This window comes from Panthera onca, chromosome A3, assembly GCF_046562875.1.
Source record: "Panthera onca isolate mPanOnc1 chromosome A3, mPanOnc1 haplotype 2, whole genome shotgun sequence".
NCBI classification, from domain to species: Eukaryota; Metazoa; Chordata; class Mammalia; order Carnivora; family Felidae; genus Panthera; species Panthera onca.
The window spans coordinates 90073699-90091857 of NC_138341.1; the positions used below are offsets into that span (position 1 = coordinate 90073699).

Genomic DNA, 18159 nt, shown 5'->3' on the forward strand with positions numbered 1-18159 from the left:
AATGTGATGAACAGTAAAATATGCAGCCGAGAATCCTTTATCCAGCAAGTCTGTCATTTAGAATAGAAAGAGAGATAAAGGTCTTCCCAAATAAACAAAAACTGAAGGAATTTGTCACCACTAAACCAGCCCTACAAGAGATCCTAAGGGGGATCCTGTGAGACAAAGTACCAGAGACATGGTACTTTTATGCTACAAGCATAAAACATACAGACATCACAATGACTCTAAACCCATATCTTTCTATAATAACACTGAATGTAAATGACTAAATGCACCAACCCAAAGACATAGGGTATCAGAATGGATAAAAAAAAAAAGACCCATCTATTTGCTGTCTACAAGAGATTCATTTTAGACCTGAGGACACCTTTAGATTGAGAGTGAGGGGATGGAGAACTATTTATCATGCTACTGGAAGCCAAAAGAAAGCTGGAGTAGCCATACTTATATCAGACAAACTAGACTTTAAATTAAAGGCTGTAACAAGAGATGAAGAAGGGCATTATATAATAATTACAGGGTCTATCCATCAGGAAGAGCTAACAGTTATGTCTATGCGCCGAATACAGGAGCCCCCAAATATATAAAACAATTACTCATAAACATAAACAACCTTATTGATAAGAATGTGGTAATTGCAGGGGACTTTAACACTCCACTTACAGAAATGGATAGATCATCCAGACACACGGTCAATAAAGAAACAAGGGCCCTGAATGATACATTGGATCAGATGGACTTGACAGATATATTTAGAACTCTGCATCGCAAAGCAACAGAATATACTTTGTTCTCGAGTGCACATGGAACATTCTCCAAGATAGATCACATACTGGGTCACAAAACAGCCCTTCATAAGTTTACAAGAATTGAAATTATACCATGCATACTTTCAGACCACAATGCTATGAAGCTTGAAATCAACCACAGGAAAAGTCTGGAAAATCTCCAAAAGCATGGAGGTTAAAGAACACCCTACTAAAGAATGAATGGGTCAACCAGGCAATTAGAGAAGAAATTTAAAAATATATGGAAACAAACGAAAATGAAAATACAACAATCCAAACGCTCTGGGACGCAGCGAAGGCAGTCCTGAGAGGAAAATACATTGCAATCCAGGCCTGTCTCAAGAAACAAGAAAAATCCCAAATACAAAATCTAACAGCACACCTAAAGGAAATAGAAGCAGAACAGCAAAGGCAGTCTAAATCCAGCAGAAGAAGAGAAATAATAAAGATCAGAGCAGAAATAAACAATATAGAATCTAAAAAAACTGTAGAGCAGATCAACGAACCCAAGAGTTGGTTTTTTGAAAAAATAAACAGAATTGATAAACCTCTAGCCAGGCTTCTCAAAAAGAAAAGGGAGATGACCCAAATAGATAAAATCATGAATGAAAATGGAATGATTACAACCAATCCCTCAGAGATACAAACAATGATCAGGGAATACTATGAAAAATTATATGCCAACAAACTGGACAACCTGGAAGAAATGGACAAATTCCTAAACACCCACACTCTTCCAAAACTCAATCAGGAGGAAATAGAAAGCTTGAACAGACCCATAACCAGCGGAGAAATTGAATCGGTTATCAAAAATCTCCCAACAAATAAGAGTCCAGGACCAGATGGCTTCCCAGGGAAGTTCTACCAGACGTTTAAAGCAGAAATAATACCTGTCCTTCTCAAGCTATTCCAAAAAATAGAAAGGAAAGGAAAACTTCCAGACTCCTTCTATGAAGCCAGTATTACTTTGATTCCTAAACCAGACAGAGACCCAGTAAAAAAAGAGAACTACAGGCCAATATCCCTGATGAATATGGTTGCAAAAATTCTCAACAAGATACTAGCAAATCGAATTCAACAGCATATAAAAAGAATTATTCACCATGACCAAGTGGGATTCATTCCTGGGCTGCAGGGCTGGTTCAACATTCGCAAATCAATCAACGTGATACATCACATTAATAAAAGAAAAGATAAGAACCATATGATCCTGTCAATTGATGCAGAAAAGGCCTTTGACAAAATTCAGCACCTTTCTTAATAAAAACCTTGAGAAAGTCGGGATAGAAGGAACATACTTAAAGATCATAAAAGCCATTTATGAAAAGCCCACAGCTAACATCATCCTCAATGGGGAAAAACTGAGAACTTTTTCCCTGAGATCAGGAACACGACAGGGATGCCCACTCTCACCGCTGTTGTTTAACATAGTGTTAGAAGTTCTAGAATCAGCAATCAGACAACAAAAGGAAATCAAAGGCATCAAAATTGGCAAAATGAAGTCAAGCTTTCACTTTTTACAGATGACATGATACTATACATGGAAAATCCGATAGACTCCACCAAAAGTCTACTAGAACTGATACATGAATTCAGCAAAGTTGCAGGATACAAAATCAATGTACAGAAATCAGTTGCATTCTTATACACTAATAATGAAGCAACAGAAAGACAAATAAAGAAACTGATCCCATTCACAATTGCACCATGAAGCATAAAATACCTAGGAATAAATCTAACCAAAGATGTAAAAGATCTGTATGCTGAAAACTATAGAAAGCTTATGAAGGAAATTGAAGAAGATATAAAGAAATGGAAAAACATTCTGTGCTCATGGATTGGAAGAATAAATATTGTCAAAATGTCAATACTACCCAAAGCTATCTACACATTCAATGCAATCCCAATCAAAATTGTACCAGCATTCTTCTCGAAGCTAGAACAAGCAATCCTAAAATTCATATGGAACCACAAAAGTCCCCGAATAGCCAAAGTGATTTTGAAGAAGACCAAAGCAGGAGGCATCACAATCCCAGACTTCAGCCTCTACTCCAAAGCTGTAATCATCAAGACAGCATGGTATTGGCACAAAAACAGACACATAGACCAATGGAATAGAATAGAAACCCCAGAACTAGACCCACAAACGTATGGCCAACTCATCTTTGGCAAAGCAGGAAAGAACATCCAATGGAAAAAAGACAGTCTCTTTAGCAAATGGTGCTGGGAGAATTGGACAGCAACATGCAGAAGGTTGAAATTAGACCACTTTCTCACACCATTCACAAAAATAAACTCAAAATGGATAAAGGACCTGAATGTGAGACAGGAAACCATCAAAACCCTAGAGGAGAAAGCAGGAAAAGACCTCTCTGACCTCAGCCGTAGCAATCTCTTACTCGACACATCTCCAAAGGCAAGGGAATTAAAAGCAAAAATGAACTACTGGGACCTTATGAAGATAAAAAGCTTCTGCACAGCAAAGGAAACAACCAACAAAACTAAAAGGCAACCAACAGAATGGGGAAAGATATTTGCAAATGACATATCGGACAAAGGGCTAGTATCCAAAATCTATAGAGAGCTCACCAAACTCCACACCCGAAAAACAAATAACCCAGTGAAGAAATGGGCAGAAAACATGAGTAGACACTTCTCTAAGGAAGACATCCGGATGGCCAACAGGCACATGAAAAGATGCTCAATGTCGCTCCTTATCAGGGAAATACAAATCAAAACCACACTCAGATATCACCTCACGCCAGTCAGAGTGGCCAAAATGACCAAATCAGGAGACTATAGATGCTGGAGAGGATGTGGAGAAACGGATACCTTCTTGCACTGTTGGTGGGAATGCAAATTGGTGCAGCCACTCTGGAAAACAGTGTGGAGGTTCCTCAGAAAATTAGAAATAGACCTACCCTATGACCCAGCAATAGCACTGCTAGGAATTTACCCAAGGGATACAGGAGTACTGATGCATAGGGGCACTTGTACCCCAATGTTTATAGCAGCACTCTCAACAATAGCCAAATTGTGGAAAGAGCCTAAATGTCCATCAACTGATGAATGGATAAAGAAATTGTGGTTTATATACACAATGGAGTACTACATGGCAATGAGAAAGAACGAAATATGGCCCTTTGTAGCAACGTGGATGGAACTGGAGAGTGTGATGCTAAGTGAAATAAGCCTTAGAGAGAAAGACCGATACCATATGTTTTCACTCTTATGTGGATCCTGAGAAACTTAACAGAAACCCATGGGGGAGGGGAAGGAAAAAAAAAAAAGAGGTTAGAGTGGGAGAGAGCCAAAGCATAAGAAACTTTAAAAACTGAGAACAAACTGAGGGTTGATGGGGGGTGGGAGGGAGGGGAGGGTGGGTGATGGGTATTGAGGAGGGCACCTTTTGGGATGAGCACTGGGTGTTGTATGGAAACCAATTTGACAATAAATTTCATATATTGAAAAAAAATTTGTTTTAATGTTTCTTTATTTTTGAGGCAGAGAGAGAGAGAGAGACAGAGCTCAAGCAGGGAAGGGGCAGAGAGAGAGGGAGACACGGAATCAAAAGCAGGCTCCAGGCTCTGAGCTGTCAGCACAGAGCCCGATGCAGGGCTTGAACTCACAACAGTGAGATCATGACCTGAGCTGGTCAGAGGTTTAACCGACTGAGCCACCCAGGTGCCCCATAACTTGTATTCTTTTTAAAATAAGTTGTCATCCTTTGCCTGTTTTTAAAATGTAGTGGTTTGTAAACACTCTTTATAAAATAAGAATATTAGCATTTCCTTTCTGGTTCTGTATATTTTATGAGATATTTGCCTGTTATTTTAAATTTTCCACAGCTTTATTGTTAGAGAATTCCGTAAGGTTCACTCATTTAAAGTGTATTCTTTATGGGATTGCACAATTATTGTCATAATCAAATTTTAAAACATTTACATCACCCCAAAAATAAACCCTGTGTCTCTAACAGTAATTCCCCATTCTCCTCATACCCACTCCTTACGTCCTATAGGCCTAGACTAGTCTTCTTTCTTTCCCCATAGAATTACTTATTCTGGACATTTTATCTGAATGAATTATATAATCTGTGGTCTTTTGGATCTGGCTTTTTCACTTAGCATAATGATTTTGAGGTTCATTTTGTTGTAGCATGTATCAGGACTTCATTCTTTTTGACTGCTGATGAATTCTGCTGGTGGGTGTACTTTGTTTTGTTTATCATCCATCAGTTGATGATTCAACACTTGGGTTAGTTCCATCAGTTTGCTCTTAGGAATAATGCTGCTGTGAACATTCATGTGCAAGTTTTTGTCTAGATGTATGTTTTCATTTCTCTTGTGTATGTATCTAGGAGTAGAATTGCTGAGTCGTATAGTAACTCTATGTTTAACCTTCTGCAGGATTGCCAAATGATCTTCCAAAGTAGCTGCTCCATTTTAGATACCTCTTAGCAATGTATGAGGGATCCAATTTCTGCACATCCTCTCCAGTGCTTCTTTTCTGTCTTTGTGAGTGTAGGCATTCTGGTGGGTAGAAAGTGGTTATTATATCTCAGTGTCATTTTCATTTTCATTTCCATAATGACTAAAGATCTTGACTTGAGCATCTTTTCATGTGCTTTTTGTCCATTCATGTATCTTCTTTGATGAAATATATGTTAAATTTTATACTGATAAACTTCTGTCTGTAGAGGCTGGCCCAATTTATATTTCCATCAGCAAAGCCTAGAGTTCTATTTTCAACAGTGTGCCAATTCATATGTTGAAGCCCCACTGAACTAATGAAGTTAAAATAAGGTCATGTATTGGCCTCTAAGACAGTATGACTAGTGTCCTTACAAGAAAAGGAGTTAAGGACACAGACACACATAGAGGGAAGACCATATTAGAATACAGGGAGAAGAAGGCTATCTGCAAGTCCCAAAGAGAGAGTCCTTAGAAGGAACCAACCCTGCTGTTATCTTGAGCTTGGATGTGTAGCCTCCAGAACTGTGGGAAAATAAATTTCATTTATTTTTTATTTTTTTAAATGTTTTTTTGTTTTATTTGAGAGAGACAGAGACAGAGTGTGAGCTGGGGAAGGGCAGAGAGAGAGGGAGACACAGAATCCAAAGCAGGCTCCAGGCTCTGAGCTGTCAGCACAAAGCCCGACGCGGGGCTCGAACCCACAAACCATGAGATCATGACCTGAGCTGAAGTCGGCCGCTTAACTGACTGAGCAACCCAGGTGCCCCTAAATTTCATTTGTCTTAAGGCACTTAGTCTGTGGTAATATACAAAGTAATATACAATCTGATAAGTGAAAAGTCATGTCTCCTTGTCTCTTTTGGTAAATACTGTTAAGTATCTCCTAACTGTTTGTTGTATTTGTAAGTAATCTAGATCCTTTGCTAGGTTACTTAGGGTATAAATCTTGTTCATTATTGATTTTAGGAGCTCTTTATTTAGTAAATTAGCCCTTTTTTTTTAAGTTTATTTATTTTGAGAGACAGAGAGCCTGTGCGAGTGAGCAGGGGAAGGGCAGAGAGTGGGAGAGAATCCCAAGTAGGCCCCCAACTGTTAGTGTGGAGCCCAATTAGTGTGGAGCCCAATGCACTGAACCCCACCTAGGCTCCAAGAAAATTAGCCTTTTGTCTGTTATTTGCATTAAAATTGTTTGTTTGCCATTTATCTTCTGACTTTATTCTTTTTTATTTTAAATGTTTATTTATTTTGAGAGAGAGAACATATGCATGTGATCAGGGGGAGGGGTAGAGAGAGAGTGGAGAGAGAATCCCAAGCAGGCTGCACACAGAGCCCAACATGGAGCTGTATCTCATAACCGTGAGTTGTGAAATCAAGAGTTGCATGCTTAACCAACTGAGCTACCCAGGCGCTCCTCTTTTGACTCTTCATTCTTTGCCTCTTAGAAATTTTAACTTTCATGTAGTCAAACTTCCCACTCTTATAAGAATGATGCAGAATTTATATTTTATTCTAGTTCTTTTACAGGTTGAGTTTTTCTTGGTTTAAATTTCTGGTTCTTCTGGAATTTACTTTGCTAAAAAGAATGAGATAAGTATCCAAATTTATTTTCTTATATACAGCTAATCAGTTTTTTTGACAGCACTTTCTTGATAAATTGTTTTGTCCTTTGATATACAATATCACTTTTATCATATGCTAGATATGCTGTATATATTTTGAACTATTTTTTAGGCATTTTCTGTTCTATTTTTGTTCAGTGACTCTTTTTCTCTAGACTTTCACTAGTATTACCTTGTTTAAATTACTACAGCTTTATAACTGTTTTAATATTTCATAAGGCTAGTCCTCTCTTACTCTTCTTCCTTTTCAGAAATATCGTGGCTATTCTCGTATATATGAACCTCAGAATTAACTTGTTTATATCCCCAAAATACCCCCATTGGTATTTTTATTGGGTAAACATTAAATGTGTAGATGAAGGAGACTAGATACTAAATAGTCAGCCTCCTTATGCAATAACATGGTGTGCCTTTCCATTTGTTAACGTCTTTTGTCAGGAATTTACTGATGCAGGTTTTACAGATTTCTTTTTTTTTTTTTTTTTGAGGAAGATTATTATTTTTTTAAATATAATTTGTGTCAAGTTGGCTAAATACAGTGTGCTCTTGGTTTGGGGGATAGATTCCTGTGATTCATCGCTTACATATAACACTCAGTGCTCATCCAAACAAGTGCCCTCCTCAATGCCTACCACCCATTTCCCCACTCTCCACCTCCCTCCCCGCATCAACCCTCAGTTAGTTCTCTGTATTTAAGACTCTCTTATGGTTTGCCTTCCTCCCTCTCTGTTTGTAACTATTGAGGAAAATTATGTTTTAATGTAATAATGAAATAAAAGACAATTTTATTTTATGATAAAGAATATATAATTATACATCAGACAAAATGACATCATTCATAAAGTATCACAAATGTGAAAATTATTATAAAGATGAGGAAAACAGATTTCATCAAATTTCATTTTCTCCAAAGTAACATAGTTATTTGATGCAAAGTAGTACCTGGGTTCCTGTAAATGGCTTTTCTTTTCTTCTACTTATTCTCTTTATTTCATGTGTCTATTCTAAGCCCATAAACTTTAGGATCAGACTTTTGTTTCTTTTAATGTGTTATTTTTCTTGTTTTACCCATGATTATGTATATACTTAGGGGCTTACATTATTGGGAATAGTCTAAGGTAAATGAGTAATGAGGATAAACTTGATCTGCATTATCTGTCTTCTGAGAGCACTCAGGGGTTTCATCCTCAGCCCAGTGATGCCCTGCTTGTCACTCCTTCTAATGAGTGCTGAGGTGGGCATTCAGGTTCGTATATTTTTAATGGATCAGTTGGGACCCAGTTCTCCTTTATACTCTGACTAACGTATATCAACTCTGGATTTTTCTGATAATTGTTTCTCTCCAGGTCCAGATCTAATACATTTCTTTAGATTATTTTTGTGTATTTATTGTAACATAAATAGATTTTTTCTTCATTATATTAACTGATTATTATCTGACTATAGGAATAAAGGCTATTAACTTTTTTGTTATTAGTTTTATACCCAGGCAGATTAGTGAATAGCTTTCATTCTGATTATAAAGCATTTGCTAATAAATTTGAATCTTTAAAAAAAATGCTTGTGACAAATGTAGCAATGAGTGTTGGCCCTTGTCAGATTATGAAGACTACCAGAAATTTAAGAAGAAATCAGTGCTCTGCCAAGGCTGGGGTCACTGGGGAGCCTTTGTCCTCCATGTCATCTGCATTGTCCCTCCAATTCCTGAGGTAGACAATTGACATTTTGGTATGGTGGTATTATATGAAGTTCTTTCTATCACAGATAATGCGAAGGTGTGTGTGGTGCTAACAGATTGCCACCCCAGCCGGCTCCAGTGTAGGCCTCTGCAGAAGACACTGGCCCAGCAGTGTTACACTCACCCATTTCTGGAACTCAGTCCCATCATGGCAGGTATATGTAAAAGGCACACATTTCAAAAACAGGCTCCATGTGAAAGAAAAAGCCCCAAATACTTGTGAATACAATTTTGTCTTATTTTTGCAGATATCCATTACTGTTAGCAGTTTCTGCCTATCTGGTGGTTTTCCTGTGTAGATCTTCTTGGATTTCTTAAAATGATGATTCACCTGGATTAAGTCAAGCATCTTACCAGTTGACAAGTCAGGTTTTCTCTTGATTGGCTATATTTTCATGCCCAACCAGTCTCTCTCACCTGTAGCACAGACTGGATGTCTCTGGATGAGACCACAAGGTCCACATCTGTGTTATCCCAATCAGGTCCCCTGCCCCAACATGGCTAGATGCTCCCTCTGCTGGCAATGCCATCTGTGCCCCAGGCCCTTGTTAAGTCAAATTGCATTTCAGCACTCTCCTCATTTACATTTATTTCTGCCTTGGAATCTTGGCAGCAAAATCTTGCTACTAAAATACTGGTTTCAAGAGAGCAGCATCTAGAACCTGACATATAGAAGGAACTTAGGAAATGTTTGTTGCCTAAATCCTTCTTAATAAAATCTTTGACTTCATTCTCTTCCATACATAAAAGATGAAATTCATTCTTAAAAAACTATTAAATCTGTACAGTTCTGCTTGGGCTGCCATAACAAAGTACTACAGACTACAAACAAACAAGTTTATTTTCTCACTGTTTTGGAGACTGGAAGTCTGAGATCAAGGTGTCAGTAGGATTGGTTTCTAGTGAGACCTCTCCCCTTGGGATGCAGATAGCTTCCTTGTTGCCCTGTGCTCACATGGCTTGTCTTTGCATGCTTGTAGGGAGAGAGCAAGCTCTCTAGTGTCTCTTTTAAGGACATTAATCCTGTCAGATCAGTGCTTCACCCGTATGAGCCCATTTTACCTTAATTACTTTTTTAGAAGCCCCATCTCCAAATACGTCACACTGGTGGTTAAGGCTTTAATATATAAATTTGGGGGGGGGATACAAACATTCAATCCATAGTAATATCTTGGCCACTTTATGTTGTAAGTTTTGTTTTTGTTTTTTTAATAAAAATAGTCAAATTCACATTATGGTGATGGCTTAAGAAATTATCTGGAATCTCTGGGAAGTTCTAAAGTTGAGCTTGGAAGGTACTACTGTGGCCTGAATGTTTGTATCCTCCCCAAATTCATATGTTGAAATCCTAACTCCCACGTTTGATGGTATTAGGAAGTGGGGCCTTTGGGAGGTGCTTAGGTCATGAGGGTGGAGCCCATGAATGGAATTAGTGCCCATGTGAAAGAGGCCCCAGAGAGCTCCCATGTTCCTTCCACCATGTGAGGACACAGCAAGAAGGCGCCAGCCTATGAACAAGCAAGTGGGCCCTCACCAACACCTGACCCTGCTGGTACCTTGGTCTTGGACTTGCCACCCTGCAGGACTGTAAGTCAGAAGTTTTTTGTTGTTTATAAGCTACCTAGTCTGTGGTATTTTGATAGAACAGCCTGACTGGACTGATAGATGCGATCCCCAAATACACTGTTCCTCACGTGCAGGCTTCTTAATATCCCCAACTATTACAGTTTCCTGAAGAGCTTTTTGGAAGCTTAAGGACAAGCCCAGAGCATTCTGTTGAGTTTAGAGTATTTCCAATTCAGTCATTTTTATTCTTTTTATTTCTCCATGAAGATTGCTGCTAAAATATGGTTTGATTTGATTTAAAGTTTGTTCGTTTTTGAGTAATCTCTACACTCAAGGTGGGGACTCAAGGTGGGGCATGAACTCTACAACCCCAAGATCAGGAGTCACATGCTCTTCCAACTGGACCAGCTTCTGATTTGATTTTACATGATTTGTTAAATGTCTTTTATCCCACTTAATTGGATAGTGTCCTACTCTGTAGTGTTTTTAAGAAGCAAATTTAGGCTGAATTAGGTGTGAGTGTGTTTGTCCAGCATGAAGTTATTGGGGCTTACATGTCCTATTCTGAAGGTAAAACACTCTGGGGGATGTAAAGGACCCATAGCTGCTGGATGTATAATTTTAGAGATTGTCTTGGGGAAGGGGAGTAGAAGTGGCTTTGGGGAAAGTTTGTGGGTTTCTTTTGTTTTCCTAAATGCTTTCTGGGGCTTCTCATTTCTTATTTAGGCCATTTATTTTATTTACTCTTTTGGGGAGTGTGTTTCTTCAAGCCCTGTCACACCAAGAGGGAATTCACCACAAAGCAGGTACTTGCCATGCCAGGATTCAGACCAGCATTTAACATTTTCCTCTTAACTGAACTTGAAGTATAACATTACATAACAAAAGTGCACAGATAATAATGAATTGTCACAGAGTTAACATACATGTATAACCGCCATCCCAGTAAAAAGAATAGAATATCACTGACTACCTCCTTATATGTTGTCCTATTTATTTTTTCCTTTCTACTGTCCTCTATCTTAACTTTTAACACCACAGAGTAATTTTTCCTGCTTTTGAATTTAATGTAAATGGAATCATGCAATATGTCTGGCTTCTTTTCATTATGTTTGTGAGATTCACAAACAGGATGTTGTCATTGCCATGCAGTTCATTCTTTACCATTGTTTTATAGTTTTCCAGAATAGATCACAAAGTATTTATTTTTACCTTTGATAGATACTTTATAGTGCTTTTTTTCCTTTTTTTTCTATTTAAATTTTAGTTTACATACAGTGCAGTATTGGTTTCAGGAGTAGAATTCAGTGATCCATCACTTATACACAACACCCAGTGCTCATCATAAGTGTCCTCCTCATACCCATCACCCATCTAACCCATCTCCCACCCACCTCCCTCTGTCAACCCATAGTTTGTGCTCTACCAGTAAGAGTCTCTTGTAGTTTGTTTCCGTCTCTTCTCTTCCCCCCACCTTTCTATATGTTCATCTGTTTGTTTCTTAAATTCTACATATGGGTGGAATCATACGGTATTTGTCTTTCTCTGTTTGAGTTATTTCACTTAGCATAGTACATTCTAGCTCCATCCAAATCATTGCATATGGCAAGATTCCATTCTTTTTGATGGCTGAGTAATATTCCATCACACACACACACACACACACACACACACACACACACACACACACCACCATCATCATCATCATCACCATCACCATCATTATCATCATGTTTATCTATTCATTAGTTGATGGACATTTGGGCTCTCTCCATAGTCTGGCTATTGTTGATAAAGCTGCTATAAACATAGGCTATGTGGAGCCCTTCAAATCTGTATTTTTGTGTTCTTTGGGTAAATACTTAAAAGTGAAATTGCTGGATCATAGGGTAGTTCTATTTTTAGTTTCTTGAGGAACTTCCATACTGCTCTCCCGAGTGGCTGCCCCAGTTTGCATTCCCACCATTAGTGCAAGAAGCTTCCTCATTCTACTCATCCTCACCAACACCTGTTTTTTCTTGTGTTAATTTTAGCCATTTTGACAGGTGTGAGGTGCTATCTCCTGGTGGTTTTGATTTGTATTTTCCTGATAATGAGTGATGTTGAGCATCTTTTCATGTATCTGTTAGCCATCTGGATGTCTCCTTTGGAACGTGTCTATTCATATCTTCTGCCCATTTCTTAACTAGGTTATTTGTTTTTTGGGTGTTGAGTTTGATAAGTTCCTTATAGGTTTTGGATACTAACTCTTTATCCGATATGTCATTTGCAAATATCTTTCCCCATTCTGTCGGTTGCCTTTTAGGTTTGTTGATTGTTTCCTTCACTGTGCAGAAGCTTTTTATCTTGATGAGGTCCTAATAGTTCATGTTTGCCTCTAGAGACATGTCTAGGAAGAAGCTGCTATGGCCTAGGTCAAATAGGTTGTTGCCTGTGTTCTCCTCTAGGATTTTGATGGTTTACTATCTCATATTTAGGTCTTTCATCCATTTTGAATTTATTTTTATGTCCGGTAGAAGAAAATGGTCTAGTTTCATTCTTCTGCATGTTGCTGTCCAGTTTTCCCAACAGCATTCGTTCTGTTGGGAACAGTTTCTGTCCCAAGAGACTGTCTTTTTTCCATTGGATATTACTTCCTGCTTTGTTGAAGATGAGTTGATCATATAGTTGCAGGTTTGTTTCTGGGTTCTGTATCCTTTTCCACTGATCTGCATGTTTGTTTTTATGCCAGTACCATACTGTCTGGATGACTATAGCTTTGTAATATAGCTTGAAATCTGGAATTGTGATGCCTCCAGTTATATTTTTCTTTTTCAGAATTGCTTTGGCTATTCAGGGTCTTTTGTGGTTCCATACAAATTTTAGGATTGTTTTGTTCTAGCTCTGTGAAAAATGGTGGTGGTATTTTGATAGGGATTGCATTAAATGTGTAGATTGCTTTGGGTAGTGTAGACATTTTAACAGTGTTATTCCAATGCACAAGCATGAAATGCTTTTCCATTTCTTTGTATCCTCTTCAGTTTCTTTCATAAGTGTTCTGTAGTTTTCAGAGTATTGATCTTTTACTTCTTTAGTTAGGTTTATTCCTGGTATCTAATTGTTTTTGATGCATTTGCAAATGGGATTGATTCCTTGATTTCTTTTTCTGCTGCTTTGTTATTGGTGTGTAGAAATGCAACCAATTTCTATACATTGATTTTATCTCCTGTAACTTTGCTGAATTCATGTATTAATTCTAGCAATTTTTTGGTGGAGTTTTTCAGGTTTTCTACATGAAGTATCATGTCATCTGCAGATAGTGAAAGTTTGACTTCTTTCTTGCTGATTTGGATGGCTTTTATTTTCTTTCTTTTCTTTTCTTTTCTTTTTTTTTTTTTTTTTTTTTTTTTGTTGTTGTTGTTGTCTTATTGCTGAGACTAAGACTTCCAGTACTATGGTAAATAGTAATGGTGAGAGTGGACATCCTTGTCTTTTTCCTGACTGTAGGGGAAAGGCTCGCAGTTTTCTCCATTGAGGATGATATTAGCTGTGGGTCTTTCATATATGGCCTTTATAATGTTGCGGTATGTTCCATCTATCCCTACTTTGTTGAGGGTTTTTATCAAGAAAGGATGCTGTATTTTGTCAAATGCTTTTTCTGCAGGTATTTACAGGATCATATGATTCTTATCCTTTCCTTTATTAAATGTGGTGTATCACATTGATTGTTTTGCAAATATTGAACCAACCCTGCAGCCCAGGAATAAATCCCACTTGATCATGGGGAATAGGTGAATAATTCTTTTAATATACTTTTGAATTCAATTTGCTAGTATCTTGTTGAGAATTTTTATATCCACGTTCATCAGGGATATTGGCCTGTAATTCTTCTTTTTAGTGGGGTCTTTTTCTGGTTTTGGAATCAAGATAATTATGGTTTCATAGAATGAATTTGGAAAGTTTCCTTGTATTTCTATTTTTTTGAAATAATGTGAGAATAGGTATTAACTCCTTTTTTTTTTTTTTAAGTTTATCTATTTTGAGAGAAGAGAATGAGATAAAGGTGTTTCATGTATGAGCAGGGCAGGGGCAGAGAGAGAGGGAAAGAGAGAATCTCAAGCAGACTTCACTGTCAGTACAGAGCCTGACATGGGGCTCGATACCATGATCCATGAATTCATGACCTGAGCTGAAATCAAGAGTCGGACACTTAACCAATTGAGCCACCCAGGTGCACCTTCTTCTTCTTCTTTTTTTTTTTTTTCTTTGAGTTGATTTTATTTATTTATTTTGGGGGGGGCAGAGATAGAGGTAGAGAGAGAATCTCAAGCAGGCTCTGCTGTCAGTGCAGAGCACTTGGGCTTGAACTCACGAACTCTGAGATCATGGCCTGAGCGGAAATCAAGAGTCAGACACTTAACCAACTGAGCCACCCAGGCACCCCTGTTGGGAGATTTTTGATAACTGATTGAATTTCTTTGCTGGTGATGGGTCTGTTCAAATTTTTCTATTTCTCCCTGTTTCAGTTTTGGTAGTTTGTGAGTTTCTAATAATTTGTCCATTTTTTCCAGATTACTTAGTTTGTCGGCATGTAATTTTTCATAGTATTCTCATAATTGTTGTATTTCTTTAAAAAAATTTTGTTACGGTTTATTTATTTTTGAGACAGAAAGAGACAGAGCTTGAGTGGGGGAGGGGCAGAGAAAGAGAGGGAGACACAGAATCCAAAGCAGGCTCCAGGCTCTGAGCTGTTGGCACAGAGCCGAACGTGGGGCTTGAACCCACAAACCGCGAGATCATAACCTGAGCTGAAGTCGGCTGCTTAACCAATGAGCCACCCAGGCTCCCCTAATTGTTGTATTTCTGTAGTGTTCGTTGTGATCTCTCCTTTTTCATTCTTCATGTTATCTATTTGGGTCCTTTCTCTTTTCTTTTTGATCAGTCTGGCTAGGGGGTTATCAATTTCATTAATTCTTTTGAAGAACTAGCTCTTAGTTTTGTTGATCTATCCTACTGGGATTTTTTGTTTCTGTATCATTTATTTCTGCTCTAGTCTTCATTATTTCCCTTATCTTCTGGCTTTAGGCTTTATTTGTTCCTTTTCTAGCTCCTTTAGGTACAAGATTAGGTTGTTTATTTGAGACCTTTCTTGCCTCTTGAGGTAGGCCTGTATTGCAATATACTTCCATTTTAGGAATGCCTTTGCTGTATCCCAAAGGTTTCATTTGAACTGTCGTGTGTTCATTTTCATTTGCTTCCATGTACTTTTTTAATTTCATCTTTAATTTCCTTTTAGCCCATTCATTCTTTAGTAGGATGTTCTTTAAGGTCAATGTATTTGTGGTCTTTCCAAATTTTTTTTTTTGTGGTTAACTTCAAGTTTCATAGTGTTGTGATCTGAAAATATGCATGGTATGATCTCCACTTTTTTGTACTTGTTGAGGGCTGAAGTGTAACCCAGTTGATGAATATTTGGGTTGCTTCTAGTTTTTGGCTACTATGAATAATGCTGCCTAAGAAAGCATGTCATTTGGTGCATAAATCCATGCATTTCTGTTGAGTATATACCTAGGGAGTTAGATATTCATGTCATAGGATGTATGTATGTTTTTAGGTTTGGTAGGTAACACTGAACAGGTTTTTTAAAAATTTTGTGCCATATATACCCCCATTAACAAGAACGAAGCATTGCAGTTGCTCCATGTCATTACCAGCATGTGATGTGATCAGTCTTTTATATTTTAACCAGTGGTTGGTATGCTGATAAAGTTTTAACAACTGCCCCTCTCCTAGAAGTCCTAGGTGGTAGCACTTGCCAACTATTGTGGTGTAAATACTCCCACCAGAGCCGATTTTAAGCTACCAACATGATATCCTTGAGACAGAATCGGACAGAAGTGTGCATAATGAGCTTTCACCAGTTGGTATGAGCAGCGACAGCCACCTGATTATAGCCATTTGATGCCTTTTGACAGCCATCAAAGTCTAAGACAGGAGAGGATAGTGGGAAATAAAATGTTGGTCATTGAGCATATAGTTCAAAGTATCAGCAAGGATTTACAGTGAATATAGGATCTCAGTTGGAGGCCAAGACAGGGAAACTGCCACACATGCTTTGAATGGCAGGGAAGGTGGTGCCTTAGAAATAGGGCCCTTGTATGCTCCACCCATGCTCTTCAGCCTACTGGGAGGTTCCTCATCTGTAAAATGGGTTGATTGAGTTGTACTCTCTGGGACCTCCTTCTGACTCTGATATCCTGAACATTGTCCTCAGACTGAGGATCACAGGCAAAGTAAGAAAACAATTTTTCCAGGGAAAATTTGGATTGAATAACAAAGTTAGAGAAATCACTTGTGAAACATTCAGTAAGAGTCCATATGCAGGAAAAGATAGAGAATCTTTGTGCCAGACCTGCTCAAGGTTAAAAATTCAAGTTTATACTTACTGAGATAATGAGCTCTGTTACTCATCACCTTGGTTAAATAGCCATCTACAGTTTTAAAAAATGCAGCTTGAAGACAGGTCTGTTTATTTAAAAGTTCATTGTGTCAAGGAAGATTGGGCAAGGATGTTTAGACTGAATATAAATTCTTTTGGGGAGCGCTTGGGAATAAGAAATCTGTTTTAGCAAATGCCCTTCAACTGTGTTCACCTTGGTTCCTTTAGGAAGAAAAACTGTCACTGCTTATTTCATGCAAATGCTGTTTAATATTTGGGTAGAAGTAGAGAACTAAGTTTAGGAATTCTAGTATAAAAAGTAAAAACTCCAGCGTGTGTGATTCAGAACAGGGAAGCTTCTCCTAAGGACCATACACCTCAGCCAAAGACCTTGGCCTTGGTATTGAGGTGGTTCCTGAAGCTTCCAGATAAACCATGTTTCTACTAACTGAAATTGTTTATGCCAGGGCAGCCTTTCAGTAAAGTCAAATCATGCAACTTTTTAATCTCTGTATCTTGTTATTTCATTGGAATTAAATTCCTTGAAGAATAGTAGATACAGAGTGAAACTAATGAAAGATACAATCCTGTGCTTCATGATGTACAGTCTGAAAATAAATAGATTAGACTGTGGACCATTAGCCCTGTGTCCAAACTTCATGGTCTTATGTGGATGCTGGTGAGGCCAGAGTGCTGGTTTGCCAGGGCAACTTATTTATTTTTGAAGGAGAGAGAGACAGAGCATGAGCAGTGGAGGAGCAGAGAGGGAGACATAGAATTTGAAGCAGGCTCCAGGCTCTAAGCTGTCAGCACAGAGCCCGATGCGGGGCTCGAACTCACGAACTGTGAGATCATGACCTGAGCCGAAGTCAGATGCTTAACCGACTGAGCCACCCAGGTGTCTCTGCCAGGACAACTTAGCATCACTGTTTTCCTGTTCAAATTCTGTATGAGAAATCATGCTGGTCAGCAAACAGAGGTGAGAGTGTCTTGTGAGATAGATGAGTGTGGCTTTGTTCCCACTGCCAGACAGGGTTTCCTCTTACATCTTCCATGCCAGCCAGAGGTTGCTGCCTGGGGTACTCTTTTAAGAATCCTAAGGTCTGGTCTCAGCACAGAGCAGAGAGCATGCTTGCAGGTAGAGCAAGGGCACCACCATTCACACCCCTGCTCCAGGTGTCAGGATGGTGAGGGCATACTACCATTATGACACTGTGCTGTACTGATTGACTCTGGTTATATGTAAAGAATACTGCATTCACTTTTAAAGTGAATTTGAGTTAACTGATTTCTCTTCAATATAGAATTTCCAAAGTTGAAGCAGTCTTTGAGATCATCTGATTTTATGTCCTTATTTTACACCAGAGGAACTGAGGCCCAGACAGCTAGTAACAGTCAGGCTGAGGTGCTTGGCCCTTTTGACTAGACTATGCTGCTGCCTCAGACAGGGTGGTTGGTTTGTATTCTTAAATGAGGGCATGTGTATATTCCATCCATCACACCTGATTCCACACTTGAGAGCAGAGAACATTTCTTTTATATCTCTTTGTAT

At 38.4% G+C, this 18159-nt stretch overlaps 1 protein-coding gene across 3 annotated transcripts in view; it reads left to right on the forward strand.

Annotated features, from left to right (window-relative positions):
- Window positions 1–18159, forward strand: part of NINL (ninein like) — a 175430-nt gene that overhangs the window by 40775 nt on the left and 116496 nt on the right. For all 3 annotated transcript variants that reach the window (XM_060610471.3, XM_060610472.3, XM_060610473.3), the window contains exon 2: window positions 8650–8778. In XM_060610471.3, the coding sequence (XP_060466454.3) occupies window positions 8650–8778 (129 nt within the window). The remainder of the gene's footprint in view (window positions 1–8649; window positions 8779–18159) is intronic.